Source organism: Cannabis sativa, chromosome 1 (genome assembly GCF_029168945.1).
Source record: "Cannabis sativa cultivar Pink pepper isolate KNU-18-1 chromosome 1, ASM2916894v1, whole genome shotgun sequence".
Lineage (NCBI taxonomy): Eukaryota > Viridiplantae > Streptophyta > Magnoliopsida > Rosales > Cannabaceae > Cannabis > Cannabis sativa.
This window is the reverse complement of record NC_083601.1, coordinates 36,227,148-36,254,366: the sequence shown is the minus strand read 5'-3', so window position 1 is coordinate 36,254,366 and position 27,219 is coordinate 36,227,148. Positions and strand designations below refer to the sequence as shown.

General features: G+C 33.3%; 4 protein-coding genes across 5 annotated transcripts; all 4 read right to left on the bottom strand.

Moving 5' to 3' along the window:
• Positions 1-2,306: 2,306 nt before the first annotated feature.
• On the bottom strand, positions 2,307-8,861 carry LOC115706415 (CAAX prenyl protease 1 homolog). Its single transcript, XM_030634061.2, has 14 exons — positions 8,327-8,861; positions 7,338-7,485; positions 7,137-7,221; positions 6,964-7,059; positions 6,693-6,758; positions 6,481-6,579; positions 6,108-6,221; positions 5,898-6,008; positions 5,321-5,383; positions 4,723-4,815; positions 4,028-4,141; positions 3,178-3,249; positions 3,028-3,093; positions 2,307-2,788 (listed from the first exon to the last, which is right to left on the bottom strand). The coding sequence occupies exons 1-14, from the start codon at positions 8,355-8,357 to the stop codon at positions 2,672-2,674; spliced, it is 1,275 nt and encodes a 424-aa protein (XP_030489921.1). The 5' UTR covers positions 8,358-8,861; the 3' UTR covers positions 2,307-2,671.
• Positions 8,862-9,296: 435 nt separating this feature from the next.
• Positions 9,297-11,884, bottom strand: LOC115708281 (uncharacterized). Of its 2 annotated transcripts, XM_030636509.2 has the most exons (5): positions 11,433-11,884; positions 10,537-10,691; positions 10,296-10,362; positions 9,892-9,943; positions 9,297-9,804 (listed from the first exon to the last, which is right to left on the bottom strand). In XM_030636509.2, the coding sequence occupies exons 1-5, from the start codon at positions 11,776-11,778 to the stop codon at positions 9,729-9,731; spliced, it is 696 nt and encodes a 231-aa protein (XP_030492369.2). In that variant the 5' UTR covers positions 11,779-11,884; the 3' UTR covers positions 9,297-9,728. The 2 variants fall into 2 exon arrangements, 1 of the variants encoding a protein (XP_030492369.2); XR_009687321.1 differs by having other exon boundaries at positions 9,563-9,804; positions 9,892-10,362; positions 11,341-11,483.
• A 475-nt stretch (positions 11,885-12,359) lies between these two features.
• LOC115708206 (sphingoid long-chain bases kinase 2, mitochondrial) lies at positions 12,360-15,668 on the bottom strand. The gene is made up of 12 exons (XM_030636417.2): positions 15,221-15,668; positions 15,068-15,144; positions 14,620-14,673; positions 14,451-14,510; positions 14,258-14,335; positions 14,081-14,127; positions 13,930-13,970; positions 13,713-13,797; positions 13,495-13,609; positions 13,217-13,339; positions 12,997-13,097; positions 12,360-12,870 (listed from the first exon to the last, which is right to left on the bottom strand). Exons 1-12 carry the CDS (start codon positions 15,408-15,410, stop codon positions 12,741-12,743), a joined length of 1,101 nt encoding a protein of 366 aa, XP_030492277.2. The 5' UTR covers positions 15,411-15,668; the 3' UTR covers positions 12,360-12,740.
• A 519-nt stretch (positions 15,669-16,187) lies between these two features.
• On the bottom strand, positions 16,188-18,815 carry LOC115706414 (large ribosomal subunit protein uL5c). The gene is made up of 3 exons (XM_030634060.2): positions 18,273-18,815; positions 17,419-17,619; positions 16,188-16,724 (listed from the first exon to the last, which is right to left on the bottom strand). The coding sequence occupies exons 1-3, from the start codon at positions 18,522-18,524 to the stop codon at positions 16,383-16,385; spliced, it is 795 nt and encodes a 264-aa protein (XP_030489920.1). The 5' UTR covers positions 18,525-18,815; the 3' UTR covers positions 16,188-16,382.
• Between the last annotated feature and the right edge of the window lie 8,404 nt (positions 18,816-27,219).

Sequence of the window (27,219 nt, the reverse complement as noted above, 5' to 3'; positions counted from 1 at the left end):
ATTATTGTAAATGAGATTTGTGAAGGTATTTTTGTAATTAGTTTGTATTTTAAGTATATTATTGAAAAAATCCCTAAAAAATACTTATAATATCTTTCAAAAGAAAAAAATACTTAAAATATTTAGAAACAATAATCACAGCCTAATAAATAATTTTATTTCATCGTTGGAACTTACGTGGCAGCATTTAGTGAGCCGTGGGATTAGAATGTTCTAATTTGTAGGCAAATCCCAAACCACTTAACCCCAAACACAAACTCTTTCACTCAGTTATTTTTCTCTCATTTCAATTTGAGCATTGCAAGTTTTGGTAGATTCCTTTAAAACTGATTGGAAAAAAAATGTACATATAAAACCGTTTTTATAATAAAATTACTACGACAGTATTCAACTTAAAAGCAAAAACAAAAGGGAGAACATTTTACTCCACCATAGACAACATTTTGGTTCCTTTCTTTTAATTGCTTTGGTCTTTTTTTAAGTTTCAGTGCTCCACTACTACTGAAGTGATCTATAAAATATGATGGTGTATCAAAACTTTTAATCATGATATTTTTTTTTTATGTGAAAAGAAAAAAAGATCACTTAGTGAGATTCTTTTGCAAAACACACAATTTTTAATAACTTTCAACATTTAGAATTGTTTAATTCTTTTGATTTCAGTATTTAATCAACTATTTCTGACTACTTTTTGTATAGAAAGTGAAAGCTTTGGTCTTAAGTGTGATAACTATCGGCTGTGCTGGCTCCAACTTAGCATTTGTCATTGCCACATGGCCAGCCAAGTGGCCAACGCTTATGCATTCAATAATGTGCACTCGAAACCATCTAAATCCAATATCAATATGTATGAGGAAAAAGAAAATCATTACTAATACTCAACAGGGATGGGATGGGATGGACTTTATTGTTAATAACTCCACTAAACTATACCCATTCACTCACTCATCTAACTCTAACCAATCATATTTTTTTATGTACTTTACTATTTTTTTTTTTTTTTGAGTGGCACTTAATAATATTCGTACAGATACAGTTGTTTTTTTTCCTTTGTGGTAGAGATTTCTTCGATATGCAGAGTCAATCATGTGTTTGTTTGTGTGAATAAATATAGAAATCCATATTTTGTGAAAGTAAAACTGTAAGTTTATTTTTCCTTTTCAAGTTAAATTAAATCACCAAATTAGATTATTAGTCTAAATAGAAAGTTAGTCCTGTTTACTTCAATTGGTAAACTGTCCTAATTTGCGAAGAAAAAGAAGAAGAAACACTTGGTCAAAACTTAAATATATAAATATAAAATACTTTTAGTGATGATAAAAAACCACACGCACAAGCAAAAAAAAAAAAAAATTGTAGTATATCTATATCATATGTTATTTACCATAAATGTTGATGAAAATATATTAAGATAAAGTATTAATTTTGAGGACACGTGAGATTGAAGGCGGGTCCACCCGCACATTAATCTCATAATCTGGGATTAGTAATGGGTTACGTTTTCGCATCACGGGATTACTGTGATCAAAGAACACAGTGTTGACCGTTGATCATAGTCATTATATAAAATTAAATTATATTCCCTAATAATAAGTGAGAGCAGCATTTGTAATTTTTGTCAAAGCAGTTGATTATTCTTGTTTGGTGGTCTGTGGGTAGGAAGGAACAAGAAAGATGTGTGCATATGACTTTGAGATTTTTTAATGATTCATTTGGAATATTGCATATTATTTTAATTGAAATTTCACATACTTTATTATTCTTAATAAAAATAAATTCAGTTCAATAATAATATTGAAAATGTACAATGAATCCTTTCCCTTCACATGACTCCTCAATTGACTTTAATAATATCAACACCATTACTTGCTAAATATAATTAGTTTAGACTATCAAGCTAATGACCTAACTTTATCAGCCAATTACAAATGATCCCTAAAATAAATTTGAGCACAAACATAAAATTGAAAATGTAATTCAAAATTTCACAACTAATTAAAGGCTGTCATAAAATTTGTAACAAATAATATATATTTACATAACTATCAAGCATTTCTATTGGAGCCACAAATGCTATTCGCCCGTCTTATGAAAAAAAAAGATATCCAGGTTTGGGACCCACACATTTGTTAGCTCTTGCAGTGTTTTAAGAGTGGTGACCATCGACCAACCACAATTTTCAATAAATTTTTTACTTAATGTGTTTCCCTAATTACTTTCATGTCAGTCAATATGTACATTATTACAAGACAAAATTGAGGTGAAAAGAACAACTAATACTATGCATAAGAGAAAACACTTGCAACTTTCCAAAGTACAGTTATAGCATTTAGATGATAAAAAAATTCTCCACGAAAAGAAACTACAATAAATATAGCAGAAAGCTGTCAGAACAAGGATAAGTAAGCTCAAAGTCAGTCGGAATTTTAGTCATTCAAGCATACATGATAATCAATGATTTTTATGCCTATAGATAACCTCCCCTATTTCTTTTACTCTCACTTGTTTTGCTCATTTTATCCGTGCTTGGTTCACTTTCAACTACAGTGTGTTGTTATAGTAATGATACTTGCAAGATGTGTAACTGTGAGCCCCATAAAGATAAAGCTAGTGATTTCTTAGGGTTCAGAATAACCAAGCTGTTTCTGCTGTTATCCAAAGGTTACCCACATTAGTCTGACTTCTTATCTGGTTTGTCAAGAGCAGCCAACCTTTCAACAAGTGGGGGATGAGAATAGTGGTAAGCTGAGTACCAAGGATCAGTGTTCATGGCTGACAGATTCTCTTCCTGCAAACCAAGACATCTATTTAGTGCTGCAAATTGCATGGGCTAAACTTGGAAACCATGTGTCTAAAATGACAAAAATTAATTGAGGCGCTCAAATAAAGTAACTGGATTTACATACACGCAGGCAACAAACCCACTTTTGGAACATCAACACTTCCTAAACTACTTGAAACAGTAATTTACCCAAGTGTAGAGCACGAATCTATTAAATTATTAATGGGGAAAAAAAAATTTAATACCTGTAGTTTGACAAGAGCAGCCCGAAGTGAGGAGGTATAGCCAAGCTTCTTAGCAAAGGCATCAGCCTGCAACAATGATAGTATATGAAATCATCAAAATGAAGAAGAAAAAAGCCACACTGACAATGTACCCTTCTCACAAGAACTCACCTGAAATTCAAAAGATCGGCTGACCAGGTTAAGAGCAAAACTAACTAGATGCTGGAGCGGGATTACAGTGTGCTGCCAGAAACAAAGCCAGAAAAAGATAAGTTGCACAGTGTCAGCCATAACTTTGTTATATCTGAATAATGTAAATTGAAATTGCAGTTTCATTAACTGAAAGATCCATGGTTGTGTTGAAGAATGGAACAAGTTTCAAGGATAAGTAAATAATGAGCTCAGCATGTGGGCACTAAATTTGTATTTTCAATATATACATACATATAAATATATCTATATATAGCTGGAAATGAGTTAAGCAAAGGAAACACATCATGTGCTATTGAATATGAAAAATTTCTGTGATATCAAACAGAAGTTTTCGTCCAGCCGAAAAAAAAAAAAAACCAAAGAATTTCTGTTTCTAATGCTAATGCAGAATGAAGAATTCCAAGACAATAACGCATGCATCATATGCAAAACCTTTAGTAAACCCACGTATATTTCACCAATTTCCTTCAACAAGGTAACTGGTTCAGCCCTACACTCTCTTAATTCGTACTTTTGACTTCAGTGATGGCATGAATATTAAATGTAATGGCAATGGCATATCAATAAAAGGTCGATGAACAAAGCATCCTCTGGTAAGGGCATTAAAAAATGCATCGTAAGATCTATTCTCACACAAGTACATAAAAACTACACTTTAGTTATATATATACATACCACACATTAACAGTAAAAGTCAAGAAACTAAAAAGCAATGAGTTAAGCATAGAACTCATAATCCTTCAAGGCAGGATTTTTTTTTCTTCCTTCATTCACAGACTACAGTAGCTACTCTTTTCTACGCAAGTACCTGAAATATTATAAGTCCAATAAGTACTGGCTGTGTATCAAACCCAAAACTCCGGAACAGGTCACTTGAGTTCCTCACAAGAGTATATCCTCCAAATTGCAAAAGAGTGAGAATCTGCATCACAAGAATAAAAATAAAAGCCAAACAAGGGATACTTGGTGAGACACAATATAGGGACTGTCATCAAAAAATAATAATAATAAAAGAAAGTGTAAATGCCACTTTGAAAGTCAAAATAACAGTTTGAAACCCTGTAACTATATTTGCTAAATTGAAAGAAATTGTCATAATACGGTCCTGGCAGAAAAAGTTGAATGTCCAAGTCAAGTCAACAAAATCTAATGAATAGGCGAATTACATCTGCTCAATTTTCCAAGCTCAAATGGCTAAATTCTTCCCCTATTTGCAAGTTTCCAAATACAACTCCAAGAACCAAAGTTACCCAACTACAAACTACATGCTCATGTTTCCCCTAAAGAAAAGTGATACCATTTAAATCACAATCCTAAACATCACAGTACACATCCACTCACAGCTAAAAATAAGTCGAAGCAAAACATAAAATGCCTTTATGATAAAATTACATTTTAATTACAGACACGATGATACACTATAATATAACAGATACAGAAGGGGGAAAAAAAGCTGGATCTTCGTTAAAAATGTAAAAATTGCAAAACAAAGTTGCATCATACCTGCACAGCTATAAACGAGTACATTGTATGATTAAGCTTCCAATGCCCTAGTTCGTGAGCTATAACAGCTACAATTTCTTCATCATCTTTGCACTACAACAAAAAAAACATAGCCAAGTACCAATTGTCACTAATATGTAATGACAGCAAAACGAGAAGACAAACTACAAAATACAAACACAGACCAATTTCATAAACATGTAAAAGAGTTGTAGACTAGTAGTAGTAACACTGGAAAATATAGAATAGTACAATTTATCAGTGACAAGATAAGTAGTAGGCAAAAAAATGATTTCCTTAGTAGTTTTTTGAAGCACAATTCAACCTAGCTATAACCAGTATTTTACAACCAAATTTAACAAGATACCCACGGGAAGAAAATGTCTTAAATTATTTGGTATAACATACCAGATTCCACGTCACATGTTTATGACTATATAAAATTCACTGCCAAATTGTTAGGATATTTCCTTGTTAAGAACAGTCTTCTTGGATTTTGCAGAAAAGAAAAAATTACATATCCCAAAGGCCAAAGATATACCCAAAAAAAAAACAGTATTAAGTTAACAACCTAAGAACTACATATTTTTTCCCTCACCTGTTGAATTAGTGTATCATAGAGAACAATTCGCTTGTTCTTAAAGAATCCGTACATGTATGCCTGCATCATTCATAATCAACAACAAAGAAACAATCAAAATCAAAGCAATTAGGTATTCTCAATCCAAATATATCTGAAAAAATTATTGGCCATCAGAAGAAAGCCATGAACTACAAAATAATAGCATCTTAAATAAACATCATTAACTTTCTGGCCAACATCTGTTTGGGTAACAGCACTGTACTTTTTCCAACCACTTATACATGAAGATGTGTAACTCAAGAGCATAAGAAAATAAAAATTCACATATTTTGCATTCACCTTCAAAATGCTCCTTATTGCATTCAATAATAATTAACATAAAACTAACCTCATATGTCCATTTTTGATGAAAATGATTCAAAAACAATAAACTTCATTCAATGTTCAACATTAAGATGCCAAGAATTTAAAAAATAGTAAATATGTAAAGAAACATCTCAAATATGTAGTATGTGAATTTATACTAAGCACCACTGATACCCAGTCATATTTCATTAAAAAAAATGCAATAAGTCAAAAAGCTCAAACTCACATTGCTATGACTTGACCTTGTGGATCCATCTACAACAAACAACTTCTTCAATGGAAATTTGAGAGATGCAGCAAGTTTTTCAATTTTTTCCCTGAGACCACCTTCTGGAAGCTACAATCATACAACATAACCAACAGAAATAAAAATCAAAACCAAACTAAAAGTGAGCATGAATAAACTTAGTGGATGACAACTTTTTTGAATACTCACAGGAGTGAACTTGTTAAAAAGTGGGGCTATGAGAATTGGGTAGAGTGTCATCATCACAATTGATAGAATGAACATAAAGGCCCAAAGATATATGGCCAAGTATGGACCTCCTTTCTGCAATTACAATATAAATCTTTACCATTTCAAGAGAGGAGGTTACTCAAGCATAGTGCAAAATAGAAAACATTATTAGTTTATTACACCATAAAATATTTAAAGAATTTTTCCACACAAAGAAAAAGAAAATAACACAGCCAATTTGTTTTGAATACAGAAACCAGAGCACTTATCTAGTCATCCCTTGTTTCTTTTTGGTTATATTAATAATTTCAGCGCTGTTTCTTTAAAAATAAATAAATTAGATGACCCTTACCTGAACTATGAAAATAATTGCAGACACAATAGGAGGACCCAGAATGATGGCAAGAAAGATTCCTTTGATCAAGTCTCTAAAGAATAACCATACCGTTTGCTGAAAAAAAAAAAAAAAAAAAAAAGTAACATATACATGTGCGCGCGTGTGTTAGAAAATACAAAAAAAAAAAAAAAAATATAACGAGACAAAATCAGAGCAGGAAACCAAACCTTATTAAATCCATGACGGGCCTCAATCACAAAAGTAGAATAAAGGGAAAATGGCAAATCAGTGATCTGCAGACATTCCAAAGAACAAAATGTCGGTAATTCATAACTCAGAAGTAGATCCTAATGCATTATAAGACTTCAACTTTATACAATAAAAGTACCCACACAATTATGGGTTTGGTTAGTTTTACACTACATACAACACTCTTATAAAGTACACTAATACTACTTCCTTGAATGCAATTCAATGTTTGGAGAAATCATGTCCCACCTGTGACCAAAACATAACACCAGCTAAAAATGCCAGAGTGTGTAGTATCTCATTCTCTGCATTGAGACCAGCTAACACCACAAAATCCCCTGATTTCTGCAGTTGAAAAGTAGGATTAAACATCCATAACACAACAGCAAAGGAAGAGACATTACCAAAATTCCATCACTAACCTTCCAAAACCAAGGCAATACCCCAAAGAACAAAATTGCAGAATCCATTAGTATGGTCACAAACTCATGGACAAAATGGAAGTGGCTGAAAGTTAATAACATCCATCAGAAATGTGAACATGCACACACACACACGTATAGCCATAAGGGGCCATATACCACACACTCACGCTGTGAATTAAAAACAAAAGCATATCATACCTTTTATCAAGACTATAGGCTCGAGATTTTTCAAATTTCTCTTGGCTGATTAAGCCTTCCAATGTTTTTGGAAGAACTGGCCGTTTTAGTGCTGCATGTTGCCGCAAATCCAAATATGATTCGAAGAAATACATCAATATCATAAACCCTGAAAAATAAAATAGGAGAAACAGGAAAGAAAAAAAAAATGATAAGAAATATAGGAAAGAAAAAACAAAAAACTTCTAATTAGCATAAAAGTAATTGCCATTTGGCCCATTTCAAAATAAGTGGAATACAAAACAACAAAAGGAAACAAGGTAGCGACCAAAACTGTCCCAAAATTAAAACATGAGCAAGTACTTGTAAGTTATACGATCCTCCTAAAAAAACTCCAATTAACATTATGAGAAGCGAAGATCCTTACGCAATGTACTTGATACGACCATAAGATTGATCAAAATACTAACGGAAATAGAAACATGTTATTTCAGCTGACAAATAATACAGCCTAGATCCCTAAAATTAAAACTTCACCAAAAAGAGAGAGAGAATGTTATTAGTCCATCATTGCCTTTGAGGATAATAAAAGACGCTAAAATATTTATAAAGTTGATGTTTTTCCTCATTACCCAAGCAACCAATCGAAGATTTTCTGATGCAACGCCCATACGATCAACACACAATATAAATTTAGGACCTTCAAAAGAAACCCTAGCTTCTTCATATTAAAAGGTAAGTATCTTAATCCAAAGAAAGAAAAACGCGCAAAAACACACTCGCAATCGATACCGAAACACAATTTGTCAGGAAAGAAATCGATAAAAAATCGCATAATCGAATAACTAATAAGAAGAGGAAGAAGATGAAAACGTAGCTGTTACTCTCAAATGCCGCCGAAAATCTTAAAAAGATAAAGATTTCATGAATATTTTCACATATGCCTTCTATTATATATACAGATTATAATTATATGGGAAGCGAAAAGGAAGTAGAGGAAAAAGTATTACCAACAACCGCTTCCATATAAGGAAATGCCATGATGAACCCTAATGAGCAGAGTTGCAGAGCGAGAAAGATAATGGATTTTGTTCTTCCGTTCTATTGCAGAACCGAGAAACTACGATATGTTTCTCTTCCCTAAGAAATGTTTTTACTCTCATCTTTCATTTTTAAAAATTGTACAATATACCCTAAAAACTCAATTTTTATCAATTTAGCCCCAAACGAAAAATAAGTTAAAACTAAATACCAAAATACGACGTCAAAAATAATTTAGAATAAAAATTGTTTAGCTTTAAAGAATAATTATAATGTGACAAAAAAAATTATAGACGACTGATTTTTTTCAATAATTAAGTGTATTTAGTTTCTAAATTAAATCTCACAGTCACAGACAGAACATATTATAAAATATTTAGTTTTGTAAACAAAAAAACAAAATTGAAAAGAATAAAAATATTTTTGCAGATATTTTAAATATGGCACTGGTTGGTCGTAAGAGTTCGACCTAATTTTTGGGAATTCTTTTATCAACCCAGTTTCAGACTAAAAAGGCAACAGTTTATGATCGCAAGTTAGAAGAAGACAAAATGGAATTCAAGTCCTGTTCCAATCTTCCTTTTTCTAACTTTGATGAGCTTATTTTAAGTTATTTTTAGCTTTTAAAATTAAAAAATATTTTTGCTGTATTAAATCAAGATACTTATTTATTTTATTTTGAGACATTTGTGAGTAGCTATATAATAATAAGCAAAAACTATGACAAACATACCATTATTTTTTTTGTAAGGGATGCATATTGCATAATGTCATTTCCTCTTTTATATCTCTGAAGCAAATTTGGATAAAAAATCAAATTGACTTGGAATAATATGTACTTGGCATATACATTTCTTTTCATAAAAAAGAAAAAACTTTATTAATCAACAAACAACTTATACAAATCAACCACACTAGATCATTTACAAGTAGAAATAATTGCAAACACTTATCTATGTTAGAGAGTTCCATATTGATAATGTGTTAAAACTAAACATATGCATTAGCTACTCTTCTCATTGCTAATTAGTTTTAAAATGAAACCTCATGCACCTTACTATACACTCACCTATTCTATTATCTTAACCATACACTTCCCCATTACAATACTCTAAAAAGTGCTTCACATGTAATTTTAAGCCAATAAATCACTTCTTGTTGTCTCAGTTTTTCAAGCCAACTACCAAACTATGACGAGCGTCCGATCTAAAAACATGTATATAACAACGACATATATCACAAATGGGTGACCATAAACAGAAAAGTAAAGACACCAAAACTGGACAGAGAGACTTGAGTTGCCCAACTCAAAAATGCATAATATTTATTATGTACAAGATTCTTGATATGGACATAAATCTCTATTTCTCTCTATCTCAACCTCCTGCTAGGTCTAAATATTTGCTTCAGCAATACCATTTTGGGAACATTCCAATGCTCAACATGCCTGACAAAAAATTTCATTTATAAGAAATTTTCCTTTTATATGACACTCTCTAGTGGGAAAAATGAAGTAAAAGAATTAATTAGTTACCTGCATACTTTTCCAGACTGTGGATCAAAAAAATACTCTGTGTAACCGCTTGCTGCAATATAGATTAACTAATCAGATAAATAAAGAAAATAGGAAATAGAGATTAATTTTCTACTCTTTATGTTATATGCATGGTTTGACAAAAACATTGATTTCTGATTATCAAGCTTAACTTTATTTTTTTCATGGCAAACAAATCCCAATTAAACGGTGACTCGCGAAGATCAACAATGAAAAATAAAAGTTCTTGCCTTAAATTTCTCTGATACAATAAAACAATCTATTGACATCGGCTTCCAAACTCAAAAACATTGACCCCATGTAAGATTATGCTTCCTTTGATAATTGTTATCAAACCATTTATATATTTTTTAATTATTTGAATAAGACAACGAAAGACTTGCCAGAAAGAATGGGCTTCCATGGAAAGGATAGCACACAACTAAATCTCCAGTGACCAATTCCCTTATCCTGTGTCAAACACAAAAAAAAAGGGTTTTACATCATACATAAGCTCATGAAAGAGGATTCTTCAGTTATGTACTGTGATGAAGAGAATCATTAAATTCTAAGTTTATTTCATCAGGCTAATCAAGAGAACGGTAAATTATAAGAAGAGGCTAAGAGATTATAAAGTTTGAACACCTCAAAGTCCTCCCACTTCATAAGCTTCATATTCGACCTCTCAAGAAGGGACCCGAAATTCGTACAGTTCCTTTTGAAACGACGAAGCCCCTTGAAGGAGCTTGCAGGGTCGGCAAATTCACAGTCATCTTCATAAGCATCAAGTGTAAGGTTACCTAATTGTCATATATCAACAATACAGTTGAGCATCATTAAAACTGAATCTAAGACTAATCACTCATACTTTTACATCAAAATTAAAACTGAAATCGATCCAGGGATGACATTATCACAATTATTGTCCATATTTCCATACCAGAAGAACATGTCTGCAAAATTCTCATTCTTTTGAAAAAACTTGGTACCAAGTAAGACAAACACAGATTATACTTACACCTACATCAAACCACATAAAACCAGATTGTATTGTTATCACAAGCCATCATAGAACGATAATGTTTCAGCAAAAATTCCCAAATGGGTCTTCGAAAACTCAGTATGAAGTAACACAAACACTAAACTAGAGCACTTATCATCCATACAATTACTTCATGAAGAGATGTCGGTAAGAAAAATCTATTTCCGAAGCAGCATGGTTCTGCGAAATTCTCGTGCGGGTTATTTGAAAGCATGGAATTAAGTAAGTAATAAAACGTTGAACTGAAGAACTTGTAATTTCTAGAGAAATAAAACTGAAACCCACGAATGATAAAAATCCTTACACAATAAGTTTTAAAACAGAAGATGAACATTATGCTCTTATCAAAATTCAAATGGGTTTTCGAAAACCTTGGACGAATTCAAATAACAACTAACTAAAAGCACTATTTCTCCAATATCTTTGTCAAAGCTCACAAGCAGCATCAAAGGCATAAACATTTAAAACCAAAAGTCCCAAATATAGGTTATTGAGAAACCTGTGACGAAGTATGATCTTTCGAAGTCTTCTTTAATGGTTTTCACAATCGCAGCCCGGTCGACCAATCCCGACGCATCTCTGGCGAGCTCAAGAGCCACCTCACCAGCTTCGGCGTTGTTCGGCGATCGGAAGAATGATGTGGCGATTCCCAAAAGCTCGGAGGCATTCCAAGCTACCTTAAGCAAAGCATTTTCAGGCTCGGTTGCCGAATTGCTTGGTGGATTTTCACCGGCGCAGCGAGTTCTTAATAAACTCCGGCGAGGATTTGTTGGTTGTTGAATCAATAAATAGTTCTGGCAATTGAGATGGGAAATGTTAGAAGAAAATGAAAAAATTGCTGCCATTTTTGGAGAATTGGGAGGGTTCGAACCGGAGCTTTTGTTCCCCGGGTTTATTCAAAATATCTTCAACCTCTCAGTAAACGGTAGCCATAAATAAATAAGTCGTTAATAATTAATGTTTTATATAAAATTGAAATGATTATGTGTTATTAATATTAGGTAAATAACAAATTCTCACTTACTTAGTGTCTATTTTATACAAATAGTTCAAATATAAGTTTTACAAAATATACAAATTTACTTAAATTTATTGTTCTTAAAATTGAACAATTTTTTTTAACAAAAGCATATATATTCCATTAATAGGCACAAAACCAAGTGTCATGGCATAAATAGGAGCTCAAAGGTTAAACATAGAAATTCAAAGAGAGCCCCGACCGACCACCAAACACAAGACTCATCTAAGTCATTATAAGCGAAAACAATCAAAGAAAATTGTAACATTCAAAAAAAACCCAACCGGTGAACCGGATACAAAGAGAAAGGCCATGGAACAACGCCATCGCCTCCGCCACATGGTGATTTTAGGGGCAAATACTAGACTTTCTTATATTTTTTACTGTAAGGAAATTTAATAACATAAATTCTAATGAATGGAATAATCCTCTATTCCCTTTCATAAAATGAATAAAGAATAATCGTCTACCTTTTCCTTTGTTCTTGTTAAAAAGAAATGCCGTACAAAAAAATGAAAGAGACACTACCATATAGTTCAAAACCTGAAGGAAATGCTTAAAGATCATAATCTTTTCTCTTCAGCAAAAAGAAGAAGAAAAAAAAAATGACAACATCTCTTTCCTTTTCCCAAATAAATATGCACAAGAGTCCTCCCAAGAAGCCTAAAACCCTCCAATATCTTCTTCTACCCCAAACGATGGTGCTTTTTCTCTGTTTACGTCTTTTCCAAACTGCTCATCCATAGGGTGTAAGCCAGCACTGAAAAACTACAAGTTCTGAATTTAACCTCAGCATATCATCTCGATAGCAGCCGGTATTATGCCAAACTTCCTCGGCAGGAACCCGAGATGCTCTCCATCCGACTGAACAAATATGCTTCCACTTCCTGAAATGTCTTCCACTTCGATGGAGTGCACCCTGCATCACATAACAATGTGTAAAGATTGAACACATGATACATGATCGAAAACCGAATAGCTATGCACGATTAGTATCATTACAGTTACTGCATAGGAGAGCTTGATTCAAGAAAATAGGAGGTACCTTATTGAAGAAACGTTTGTTACTGATAAATGTGTGCCATTGTATAGCTTATGTAGTTTGAGAACAAAGTCATACCACTTAAAATCTTGAAGAATCACTACCTGCAAGCAAAAAGGAAGCCGAAATTCAGTATTGAATATAAATTATTAACTGAGCAATAAATAAGGTTGATTTGTTTTACTTTTTCAGATAGAGAGAAAGAAGAGAAGCATATTTCTACCTCAAAATCACCACTAGATGGATCAGCATTTGGTGTAATTTTCATGCCGCCACCAAAATACTTTCCATTACCAATGCAAAGGGCTGTCACTTGAGGATATGTTTGCCACTCACCTTCATTAACCTATATATTAAATAGAAAAAAAACACACATTGATGCCAAATAATGTTAGAATGGAAAATAAGTAAGCAATGTGATGGTGTCTAGTAGTAGGATATGAATTACAAATGTAGAAAAGAAATTATAATCTCTTTCTGAGATTAGTGAAACATATCTACCTTGATTCTGAGGTCCTGATTACGGTGCCCAATAAAGGCTTGCAAAGCACCAATAACATAGCACAAGTTTCCAAATTTCTTGTATCTTGAGGCAAAAAATCCTGCTTTTGCACTCCTGCACATATTTCAAAACACAAAAAAAAAAAGTACAAAGAGTTAATAAGATTAGAATGAGTTCTTGTTGAAACTCAACAATAATATTTCCTGAGGAACCTTACAAATGAATATCAGCAACATTCAAGAAGTAATGGGATTCTCCTTTTTCTCCATCAATGACACCAATATCTATTCGTGACCTGTGTCCTATGAAAGGTGATGAGAAAAAAACCACATTAGTAGTCACACGATGAAGTAAATGCGATATACAGAGAGGACTATATCTGAGTGAAAAATGAATCACAAGGGAAAACAGAAAAGTAAGAGAAGAAATAAAACCTCTATATATTCGTTCAATGGCCTCAGCAGGATTGTTTGGCCTTTAAAAATGCAATCAGTTAATAATCTAAACAGGTAATGATTAAACATTGACAAAGTAAATGAATACTAGTGATATTAAATGAAAGCAGCTTGAAATGCATAAACTCACCAGCTAAGTGTTCTGGCAAAATCAGAACCTGTTCCTAAGGGAATCAGCTGCAGAAAGTAAAAAAATATAATAGATCAGTCAAATTATCAGTTAGTCTCACTGGTCACTTATGCTGCAGTTGTGAAGGAGCATAAAACCAAATATGATGTAAAAATCTCCTAATGGTAAAGCACTTACACCAAGTGCAGTTGAATGTGTGGCTTCTCTGTCATGATTAGTGACAGCTTTTCCAGCCCAGAAGAATCCATTAACAACCTTCATTATACCAAAAAAAAAACAGAAAAGAAAAGATAATCATAAAGAATAAGGATGACTGATGCAAAAGATCTTGATGCAATCTTGAAAGAGTTTGGTGCAAATCAGGTAGTACCTCATGAAGAGTTCCATCTCCTCCAACTGCGATAACAGCATCTGCACCTTCTCTAATAGCCTACACACAAAAATATGAAACTCATATGAGAAACCAATTTCTTGAAAGTGATCCATCCAAGATTTCTGTTTTGCTCAAATCTCAAACAATAAAACTCCAGGATTCCTACCTCTCTTGTTATGTCAATTGCATGAGAAGGGCCTGAAGTCAATGATTCACTTATCTGCCAACAATTTTGAAGATTGTTTTCAATAAATGAAGACAATTTAGCGTAAACAAGTAATAAAATAAAAGGATAAACCACACACTAAATAAGAAAACTAGTCCAAGCTCAACCCATTTAGATATAAATGATATCTAGTTGACTTGACTATAGACTCTATAAGTTCCAAGAACAGTAATTTAGCATGAACCATAATCAATAAATCTATAACAATGTTAGGCGGAAACAAAATTATTATATAATATAATAAACTAATTCATCCAAGACCAATTGAAACTAGAATTAACATCGATAGTTGCTAGAGTCCACAATCATAACCAAATAAAAACAATGATTTCGAACAAATTGCTAATGATAAATTTACAACAAAAAATGAGAGGGAGGGAAAACGCACATTACAATTTGAACCGAGTCGAGACCTTAGATATGGAAGCAGCTTTTTCCATTCCTTCCCTGTCCTGCCATTTGCACCTGCTCCAAATTCCATGTAAGAAACCAGTAAGAACTCGAACCCACCATGAGAGAGAGAGAGAGAGACCTCACTAACCTCGAGGATTAACGATGAAAACAAGGTCGCGGCGGCGAGAAAAGGAGGACCCACTTCCTAAAATGGAACGTTCAGTAGAGAGATCAGGAACTGTGGGTTGCTCTGCGTTCATGAGGCAAGATTTGGCCATTGAAACACCAACTCCATGAACTCCTCCACCTCCCAATGCTATCTGATAAAAACCCATCATCTTATTCTTTTTTTCAGAATCAGGGTGACTTTTGGATTTTTGTGGTTTGCCGACTAAACCAGAGATTTCTCAGAAGATAATCAAATTCAAAGGTTACGCCTCCAAAGTCATGTCTTCTTTCATAAAAATAAGGTAGTTAATTACCTGTCATCTCGTCAAAATATTAGATTTGAGTATTAGCAGATTTTTGCAATGCATTTGTTATCGGTAATCTTTAGAATTTAACAAATAATTATTTAATATTATTATTTGGAATGACTAGACCTTTCCCTTAGTTTGACTATTTGTGTTCAATTTATATACAATTATACTAAGTAGAAACTAAATCCAAGCACTTCAATGCACTTGTCATGTATAATAGAATGAAAAACACATATTTAAACTTTTTTTTATTTTGAATTATAATATTTTTGATGTTGTTTTGTAGATTTACAATTTAAAGTTTGGCAAAGACTATTATTCATGGTTGGTAAAATTCAATCATGGGTTATTTTATATCGATACCTTAACGTTGGCCTAACTATGTACAAAATTATCTTAAAAATTATGAAATAATAAAAATTGGAAAATAACATTTCGAATAGCATGTTAAGAAGATTTTTAAAAAAAAAAAAATTCCATTGAAAAATAAAAGGTAAGATTTTTAAATCTAGTTCTAAATTCCATATTTTATTAGAATAGTTTGTGACCAATAACACCATTGATCACAACAACGGGGTTGTTCGGTACTTCGCCCCATGAGATGAGGCCTACTAAAAAATGACGTAGATTATATAATTTCCCCAAAATAATAATAATATGCAAAAAGAATTTGTCTAACAATAACGCAATTACAAAATTTAACATCAGCAACAACGCCATAATTTACACAACCGAAGCCATATTTTATCTTTAACCCATGTGCTTAAGAGAATTGAGAACAGAGCAAAATGCATCAACAAACCCTCAAGTAGAAAATGGCAACTTTTGTTTTCATTTCCGGGCTCTTCCTCTAGATTTGGAATCGAAGTGGTGAGCCCTGAGCTTCTTCTTGCGCACCAGTGATGTGGCACCTCCACCCTCTCTGAAGGGCATGCCCATGAGAGCTAATAGTCTTTGGCCTTCTTTATCTGTTTTAGCAGTAGTGACAATGCAAACATCCATTCCCATGGGCTTACCAAGGGCATCAAACCTGATTTCCGGGAACACACTCTGTTCACGAATTCCGACAGAGTAATTCCCATGTCCATCAAAGCTATTTGGATTCACACCTTGGAAATCCCTTGTCCTAGGAAACGCCAAGTTAACAAGGCGATCGAGGAATGAGTACATCACCTTCAAAATTTGAGAAGCAGCAATGAGTCACAGCATAAGATTCATTTTGTTAGGCTCTAACATAAATGATATTGAAAGCAATAGCAGAATGATACACTTTCTAGTTTCTTGAATGTAACTTTACAAAAGCTTCATCAGATACGAAATGAGATGAGCAATGCATGTAAATGAATTGGTTAAGCTAGCCATTACAACTTTCTACTCGTTTCCATTTTGTCACTTTGACCATAATACTAGTGTGATCCTGTCGTGTAGCCACTTAATCAGCTAGAGTTCCATATGATTAGTCAACAATGAAAGTTCAGTACCATTTTAAGTAATTCTAGACACTCAAAAGACACTGTCATGAAAGGAAAATGAAAGAGCTATCAAGCTCCTCGTGCTGACACCATTTATGACTTATATTTGTTCACTGGCTTGTAACTAACTGTTACCAAAGACATAATTCCATTGCAAATGAAAATATAAAATGGTTATTGTATAAGGCTAGCAAAGAGGATTCCATATCACTAAACATTTTTAGTACTACCGAGTCTGCAACATCAGGGTATTCCTTCAATAATGAAATGCAAAAACAATGGATGTTTATGACATACAAAACAGGCCAAATTGTTTCTGACAGATAAGTAGATAACAATGATAAAATAAAACACGGCCAAACTAAAACTCAATACTTAATAGACAAAATACTCACATTTCCTCTAAGTGTGACAGCAATTCCTAGTGGTTGACCTTCTCTGATTTTGAAGGTAGCAATGGAATTCCTTGCTCGTGTCCTTACAGGTCTCTGCGCGGTAATGAGTGCCATATCATTCATTGCAGCTTCAAGCCCTTTTGCATTTTGCTGAGCATCTCCAATACCAGAATTCACCACAATCTTTTCTACCTTTGGAACCTAGACAGTGGCGATAGCAAACATTTGTGGTGAACACAGGAAAATAACAATTGCTAAGTACCCAAGTCCAAATCCTACCTTCAAATATTGAGCTGCTAAAAAAACAGAAGAATGGTACGGCAGGCATTATATCTAGAGAGCTTCAAAAACTAGTTACTGGAATGCTAAAGGCCAAACTTGTTGAATTTAAAGCTCAACTATTTAGCATTCTAATTTTCTTAGCAACCAATGAAAAACCCAAAAAATATAATTTTGTAAACAATCAAACTCTCTCTCTCTAAAGGGGATTTTTTAAAAGAAAAGGTTAGTTACACTTATTGAATAAACCTTTCTTTTAGACTACACCATACTCTACAACAAAGTTGAAGACACTAACACCATACTCAATCAACCACGCATAATATACTATTTCACAAAATAGTTTTTCAGCATTTTGTTTCAATTTTAATATTGCAAACAATAAACTAAAGTAATTAATTATCCTAATTTTCCTCCATACAAACAAACGAAAAAGTGCACCCAAATAATCATGTCTTCAATATTAGTCCAATTTTTATTTTTTTCCAACCCAAATGCAAAAATGAAGTATGCCATTGCACAAACAATCAAAAGAACAAACGAATTAACATCACGATAGCAAATGTTCGTTTCACCTCGAGGATGTTCTTGTAGGAAAACTCTTCCATGAGCAGAGGAACAATTTTCTCGAGGTAAGTGGTTTTCAGCCGTTGGACCTTCTCTGACTCGGACTTCTCAACCAACACAGGCCTCGCCATGGCTCTCACCGAGACAATCCCACATCCATTTCCGTAAGGAATTCGTGCGGAAAGCAATGGAGGTTGAATGGCCGGGAACTGGCCGTGAAACGACGACGTAGTGGACCCTAAGAGCGAGGGGGACGCCATGGAAATGAAGCTTCGTTATCTATATTTTCTCACTATATGAATTTGAGTTGAAAGGCCTTTTCAGTGTAGAGATTGGGTTTAGCGAGGAAAAGGCTGGCTAAAGGGCCTCGAATTTGACTTTATTTACTACAAATGCCAATATGAGTCTCTTTTAATTGGTTTTTCCGTAAATAAACTTAAGCTGAGGGGTTTCTGTTTGTTGTTATCTTTGCAAATGGAATGAGATAAGGTTAAGGTATTGCCGTATTGGCCATCCGGGTGAATTTAATTGATGAAACAACCCTTTTTTTATTATTATTTTTCACATATTTTTTAGAGGGTAAATATTATTGGGAAATTCTACAATGCACCCCTTAAAATAGATATATTGATGCACCATTATCTGTTTTAGCACCCGAAATAATTCTTTAGTCAAATTTTTTTCATGATCGTGTACGTTATAGTTATTTAAGACATCTTGTAAAATTTTAAGAAATTTAGAAAAGTTTAACATGCCGAAAAATACTTTCAAACAGTGTGTTGCATGCGTGACTATTTTATTTTATACGCGTGTAAAATAGACAGTTTGAACATTGTTTTCTATATTGTAAATTATTCTGAATTTCTCAAAATTTTGTAGATTATCTTAAATAGCTATAACGTACATGAATATGAAAAAAAAAAAAATAGCCTAAAAAGTTCTTCTGGATGCCGAAACAAGTCAAGGGTGCATCAATACATTCCTTTTAAGGGGTGCATTGTAGGATCACCCAATATTATTTTGAATTTTATATTTTGTAAAAATTATTAATTGGACTTTATATTTTGTTAAATAATAAAATAAATCTTATATTTTCTAAAATAGTAAAAATAGGACCTTGAACTCAATTTTAAATATTTTTATTTTGCAAAATACAGGTTTCAAAATAACATGTGTAATTTACTATAGTAATAAATATAATTTCCGATTGGCGATTATATAACTAATAAATCAGAACCAACACACCATTTTTATTTCTCTTTCTTTCTCTTCTTCTTCTCCTCTGTTCCTCTGAGATTGTTGAAGAGGAAAAAAGAAAGGTGAGTCGAAGAAGTTGGTCGGAAAGGAAGGGGATGCAGATGATCTCTAGGGCATCCTCATGTGCAATGGGCTCCTTACCTTGTTATTCTAGGGTAAGAAGTGGGTTTTCTGTATGGCAGGGTATGAGACAACTTTGCCACATAAAAGGCTTGTTGTATGGGTTTATGAGGATGTTCTCTTCTCCATTAAAGACCTGGAGCTAGTAGAACCCTTCGAGTTGATCAGTTTTGTAGTGTTGCTAATATGTCATCCTCATTGCAAATTGAATTGATACCATACCTTAGCGATAAGTATGTGTATCTTCTGCATGATGTGGATACCAGGCACAATTGGTGCGATTGATCCTTTTGAAGTTGTGCTGTTATTGAAGCTTTAAGTGAGAAAAATAGAAATTTGACAAATTGACATACATTTTGAATACTCAACTGTTGAGTAAATTCCACTTATAACCAGTCCCTTACACACAAATATCTGTTAGACTTTTATTTGGGCTTACATTAAATTTTATTGGTTTTATTAAAACTTGGGTTGATTGGATAGTTCTTTGCTGTGTTAGCCCATGTTGTTGGTGATCAATTGTTAATGGGCTTAGCATCTGTGAGTAAAGTCTAGGTGAAGCAGAAGTGTGGGCTTTTCTAGTTGACTGAAGCCTTTGATGAGCAGGCCCAGCCCAACTAGGGTTTTGTAGCTAAGTCCCCTCCCTAACTCTATAAATACATATTGTCTCATCACAATTGTATACCTTTTGATAATCAGAGAAAATAAACTGCTTCTGATTTAGAGATCTAGGGAGGAAGACTTAGTTGATAGTATTGCACTATCAAATTGGAGTAACTGCTGTGGATCAATCAGAGATAATTGCTATGGATCAATCAGGTACACATACCTAATTATTATATCTTATTATTGTGTTCTATGTTATATACAAATAGATCTTGGGTTAATTGTTAATTTATCTAACATGTGGTATCAGATTGCCTATTGTATATGATTTAGAACCTATAATTAGTATAATTAATTTTTATATGTTAATTATCTAAAATTACATATCAATTTCGTTATTATTTTATGTGCAATTTTTTGTTTATAAATCTTAAAACTTCAGGGGTTTTGTTTATCGTTAAATTCTTGTTCTATTGATATATTATATGCATGAAATCATTGTGTATATTAAGAGAATTTTAAATTTAAAGTTTTAGGGTTTATATAATTATAATATGAAATTATAATTTGTGTGTTTTGATTTTATGGTTTTTGATCTAAAATTGATGATAGATTTGTCATTATCAATTGTTTAAGATTGTTCCTACATAATTAATTTCGGATTTAAACTAAGATTAGCATTACAATTTTTTTTTCTTTTGTGTTCTTCAATTTTGGGATTGATTTTAGCCATAGATCTACCCATTTATTTTTTAATACACGAAATTAATAGTGTAAATCAACTAGAAATTGATTCCCGATCAAAACCCATCCAAAATCCCCATCTTTTCGTCGGTTTTTGGCCGGAAAAAACAACCAGACCCGAATCGGAGAGAACCGGGTCGCGTGACCCGACTGGAGACCCGCCCAAGGTTGAAGAAGACCTGCCCAGCCGCAACGCCCACTCGCGCAGGAGGCGCGTGGGGGCGCGTGAGGCGTCCTAGAGTGTCGTTTTTCGACGTTTTTTTTTCCATCGTGCTTAAAATTCAATTTCTGATTTTTCTATGATTTTTAATTAATTTTTTGACTCCGTTTAATAATTATTATTATTTTAATGATAATTATGCAGTTAAAAAATTATTAAAAATAATTTTTGATGATTTTTCGAAATTTGTCAATCATAGAAAATTTTTTGAGTTTCTTCTCGTTCCATAAAACATAGTCACTCTCTTATTTAATTTATTTTGACTATGTAGTCTCCACCAATTTTCTTATATTCACATCTTTTGATTAATTGTTGTTCTAAAGTTATAAAACTTGATTATTTGATATAAAAATAATGTGTTATGGTGGACACTTTATTTTTTTTATTATCAATATAATAAAAGCAATTATATATCTCTTTTGGAAATTTGGTTGAAAATTATTAATTTTCAATGATTGATTTATCACCAAATTTCACATGTTAAAGAAAATATTATATTTTTGGTTGACTATATGTGTAATTACTTGCCCAAAGGTAGTATTTACATATATTAGTTCACATTCCATGAAGTGAGTTAATATTAAATGTATATATTTTAATTATTTGCCCAAAGGTAATAATTTAAATATATAAATTTATTATTATTTTTTTTTGCTTGAATTAATACATATTTTTTTAAGAAATTTATTTGCCCAAAGGTAATAAAATTCTTAAATGATATGTATTTTTTCTTTGTTGTTAACTTCATGAAGGTAAATCATGTGTGTGTTATATTCTCACCCCAAAGGGGAGTTTATAATGACCAGTTGATTCTACAATATTTTCTAATACATTGCTCATATTGCTTATTCAAGTTTTAATTTTTGAATTTTTCAGTCTCCTTTTCTGTGAACAACAATAATGCTTCCATCCATATTTTGAATGCTTCCAACTACAAGACATGGAAACGAGATGTGGAATTTACTTTAGGCATAATGGATTTGGACTTGTGCCTACGAGAAGAAAAACCTGCTGATCTTATCGTACTCAAAGATGTACCTGCGTCGAGAGAACTCATCATGCACAATGGGAAAAGTCAAGTCGACTTAGTCTTCTTACTATGAAAAGATCCATTCCTGAACATCTATTGAGTGGTTTGCCAGACACTACAAATGCCAAAGAGTTTTTCAATGCTGTAGAAAAATTATACGACACTGGAGAAAACGCTGAAGCTGGACATCTTATGGATGAAATGACAACCATTAAGTATGATGAATTAAAAGGAGTGCGAAATTTTATTCTGAAATTGGTGAATGTTCAGTCCAAGTTGAAAGATCATAATATTCCTCTTCCTGACTCTTTCATTATTCATCGAGCTCTTCATGCTCTTCCTGCCTCTTTCAGCCTTATCAAGACAAACACTTACAACACTTACAATCAAACATGGACTATCGGCGACCTAATTTCTCGGTGTGTAGTGAAGAAAGCAAGCTTAAAAGGGAGAAGAATGAATCTGCTAACTATGTTTCTCACCTCAAGCCCAACAAAGGAAAAGGAAAATTCAAGAATAAAAATGATGGTGCTACTAAACAGAATGGTAATGGTAAGGAGCATAAGAATAAACAGAAGAATAACAACGGAAAGTCCAAATACTCTAATGTGAAGTGTTACTTTTGTGAAAAATTGGGGCATCGGAGAACGGACTGTCACAAATTTAAGACTTGGTTAGAAAAGAAGCAGGCACAATCAGGTAATCCATTGGCATGTGTTTGTTTTGAATCTAATCTAGTTGATGTTCCTATTGATTCTTGGTGGTTAGACAGTGGTGCTACTGTTCATGTTTCTGCTTCCTTACAGGGGCTAAAGGATCTCAGGAAGCCAAGTGAGAGGGAGTCCAAGCTTAAAGTGGGCAATGATATTGGAGTTGACGTTATCTATGTCGGAACATTTATTCTTGAATTACAGTCTCGTGATAAGATTATTCTGAACAATACTTTTTATGTTCCTACTTTTAAAAGGAATTTAGTTTCGCTTCCGCTTTTGGTTAAACAAGGATATTCTTTTCATTTTGCAAATGATAATGTTGACATTATGCTTGACTCTCGAATTATTGGAAATTGCTTTTATTCTGATGGTCTTTACAAGTTGTCATTGGCTCCTTTAGATTCCTCTTTTAATGTTGTGAATACTGTGGGTAAAAGACCTCATATTAAGGAAACATCCTTATTGTTATGGCACAAAAGATTGGGTCATATTTCCAGAGAAAGGGTTGATCGTTTAATTAAATCTGAAATACTTCCTCCTCTTGATGCTTCTGATTGGGATACTTGTGTTGATTGTACTCGTGGAAAATTGACTAAGACAAGAAAGAAGACTGCAAATCGCAGTCAATCTTTATTGGAAATTATCCACACAGACATCAGTGGTCCTTATTCCACCACATTGTGCAGAAATAAGTATTTTATCACTTTTATTGATGATTTTTCTCGTTATGGATTCACCTATTTAATTAAAGAAAAATCTGACGCCCTTGATAAACTCAAAATTTTTCGAAATGAGGTTGAGAAACAATTAGGAAGAGTCATCAAAGTTGTTCATTCGATCGTGGAGGAGAATATTATGGTCGTTATACGTAACTGACAACACATGGGGCTTTTTGCAGAGTACTTACAAGAAAATGGTATAGTTGCTCAATACACTATGCCTGGTTCACCTGAGCAAAATGGCGTTGCTGAAAGGAGAAATCGCACTCTCATGGATATGGTTAGAAGTATGATGAGTAGAACAAATCTTCCAGAGTTTTTATGGGGTGAAGCACTTATGACTGCAACTTATATTTTAAATCGTGTTCCCAGTAAATCTGTTCCCAAGACCCCTTTTGAGTTATGGACTGGGCGGAAGCCTAGTCTAAATCATCTTCGTGTATGGGGTTGTCCAGCTGAAGTAAAGATTTATGATCCTAATTTGAAAAAGTTAGATCCGAGAACAAATCGCTGTTATTTCATTGGTTATCCAATGCGCTCAAAAGGCTATCGCTTTTACTGTCCCACTCGTGGTACGCGAATTGTTGAATCTCAGACTGCTAAATTTCTGGAATTTGATGTTGCTGAAAAAATTCCTTCAACATCTCTTGAAATGGGGGAGTCATCTAAAGGAATTTGTATTCCTATGTCATTTTCAAGAGATGATAATAGTAGTCTCCATCCTACTCCAGTTGGTAATGCTCCCAGTGTTGATGAATATATTGCTCCCGATATCGAAGATGATGAAGGTCCTATTATTGATGAAGGTCCTATTAATGATGAAGCTCCTATTGTTAATGAGAATCCTGTTATTGAAGAAATTCCAGTTGTGGAAGATGTTATTCAAAACAATGATCAACAAAGAGAAGTTATTCCAGAAGTACCTCCTCTAAGAAGATCTCGTAGACAAAAGAAGTCAACAAAGTGTCATGATAATTTTGTTTATCTTGGAGAAGGAGAATATGATATTGATCATTTTGTGGATCCCGTCACTTTTAGTGAAGCACTTAATAGTCCACAATCTTCAAAATGGTTAACGGCAACGGATGATGAGATCGACTCCATGAAGAAAAATGGTGTATGGGAGCTAGTTTTATTACTCGATGGTTTTAAACCAATAGGTTGTAAGTGGAGTTTAAAGGCTAAAAGGGATAAAAAGGGACGGATTGAAAGGTTTAAAGCGCGTTTAGTGGCTAAAGGCTTTACTCAAAGAGAAGGTATTGATTACACTGAAACTTTCTCACCTGTTTCCACTAAAGATTCATTCAGAATTATTATGGCCTTAGTTGCGCATTTTGATTTAGAATTGCATCAAATGGATGTTAAAACTGCTTTTCTGAATGGAGAATTGAATGAGGAAGTCTATATGTCTCAACCTGAAGGCTACAAGGAGAATGGAAAAGAACACTTGGTTTGCAAGTTGAAACGATCCATTTATGGTCTCAAACAGGCATCTCGCCAGTGGTACTTGAAGTTTGACAAGGTTGTGACATCGTTTGGTTTCGTAGAGAACAAGTTTGATCGTTGTATTTATATGAAGATCGTGGGAGTCGTTATATTTTTCTTGTTCTATATGTAGATGACATTTTACTTGCCGTCAAAGTGATTTGTCACTACTAAATGAGACCAAAAATTTTCTGTCTTCCAATTTTGATATGAAAGATCTTGGAGAGGCATCCTATGTTTTGGGGATTGAGATCCATCGTGACAGGAATCGAAAAGTTCTTGGCTTATCTCAAGAAGCTTACATTAATCGTGTGCTCAAAAGGTTCAACATGGATTTATGTAAAGTCTGGTTCGTTCCTATTACGAAAGGGGACAAGTTCACTAAGCGGAATGTCCTAAGAACGACTTGGAAAGAGGAGCAATGAAGAACATCCCTTATGCAAGTGTAGTAGGGAGTTTGATGTATGCTCAGGTTTGCACTCGACCTGACATAGCTTTCGTAGTCAATGTTCTTGGGAGATATTTATCTGATCCTGGTCTTGATCATTGGGTTGCAGCCAAAAAAGTTTTGAGATATTTGCAAAGAACGAAGAGTTTTATGCTTGTGTATAAGCAGGTTGACAATCTTCGAGTTGTTGGTTATTCAGATTCAGATTTTGGTGGTTGTGTAGATGATTTAAAGTCAACTTCTGGCTATATTTTCACCTTGGCAGGTGCTGCTATTTCTTGGAAGAGTGTCAAACGACTTTGATCACATCATCTACTATGTATGCTGAGTTTGTTGCATGTTATGGGGCATCTTTGCAAGCTTTGTGGCTGAAGAATTTTATTTCGGAGATACGAGTGGTTGATTCTATTTCCACACCTATGCTAATCTATTGTGATAATAATGTTGCTGTTTTCTTTTCAAAGAATAACAAGATTAGTAGTGCTTCTAAACATATGGAAATAAAGTATCTCACTGTCAGAGACTTGGTCAAGAAAGGAGACATTGTTATTGAAAATTGCAAGACCGAGTCGATGTTAGCTGATCCTCTAACCAAAGGGTTAAGTGCCGTGCTGTTTAATAAACATGTTGTTAATATGGGCATTTTAGAATCTTTTGATCTTTTGGGTTAGTGGGAGTTTTGTTTTCTGTTTGTTTTTAGAAATTATTATTTATAATTTTCTGAATAAAGTTATGAACTACATTTTATGTTTCAATATTTTTTATTATTGAATGGATATGTTTTCAATTATGTTTTGTTATATTCTCGAGAATGATTGAATTGAAAGCATGTGGTTCATATTGTTGTGATCATTGTCTATTAAATTTATTTGCTTATTGACAATGATATGTTGTTGGCTTAATTATTTAAGCAAGTTTAGTGACACTTACTTATTTTAAGTGGTGTATGTTTAATTTCACTGGCTTATTTATTAAGCATCACGGTATCAGTGAAATTGAGGACTGATAAGGATATTATGTTATTTTAAATTGATCACATGTTGAACATAATTCCTTACCACACTACTAGACTTATTGACCATGTCGATTTAATACTTTGGTATTTGTGATTATGAATGTCTTTTGTTGAGCTAAAAACAATATGACTGTCATAGTTCATTATCAAAGGTTAAATTGGACCGGTATGTTGAGATGCTATCAGAGAACTATCAGTTTTTAAAGTGGCCACAAATGTTTTCCTGTTGTTCAACCCATGAGTCGTTTTCAAACAAAATTATTTTGATATATAATATATATGTATTAAAATCAATGTAGCCCAAGTGGGAGAATGTTAGACTTTTATTTGGGCTTACATTAAATTTTATTGGTTTTATTAAAACTTGGGTTGATTGGATAGTTCTTTGCTGTGTTAGCCCATGTTGTTGGTGATCAATTGTTAATGGGCTTAGCATCTGTGAGTAAAGTCTAGGTGAAGCAGAAGTGTGGGCTTTTCTAGTTGACTGAAGCCTTTGATGAGCAGGCCCAGCCCAACTAGGGTTTTGTAGCTAAGTCCCCTCCCTAACTCTATAAATACATATTGTCTCATCACAATTGTATACCTTTTGATAATCAGA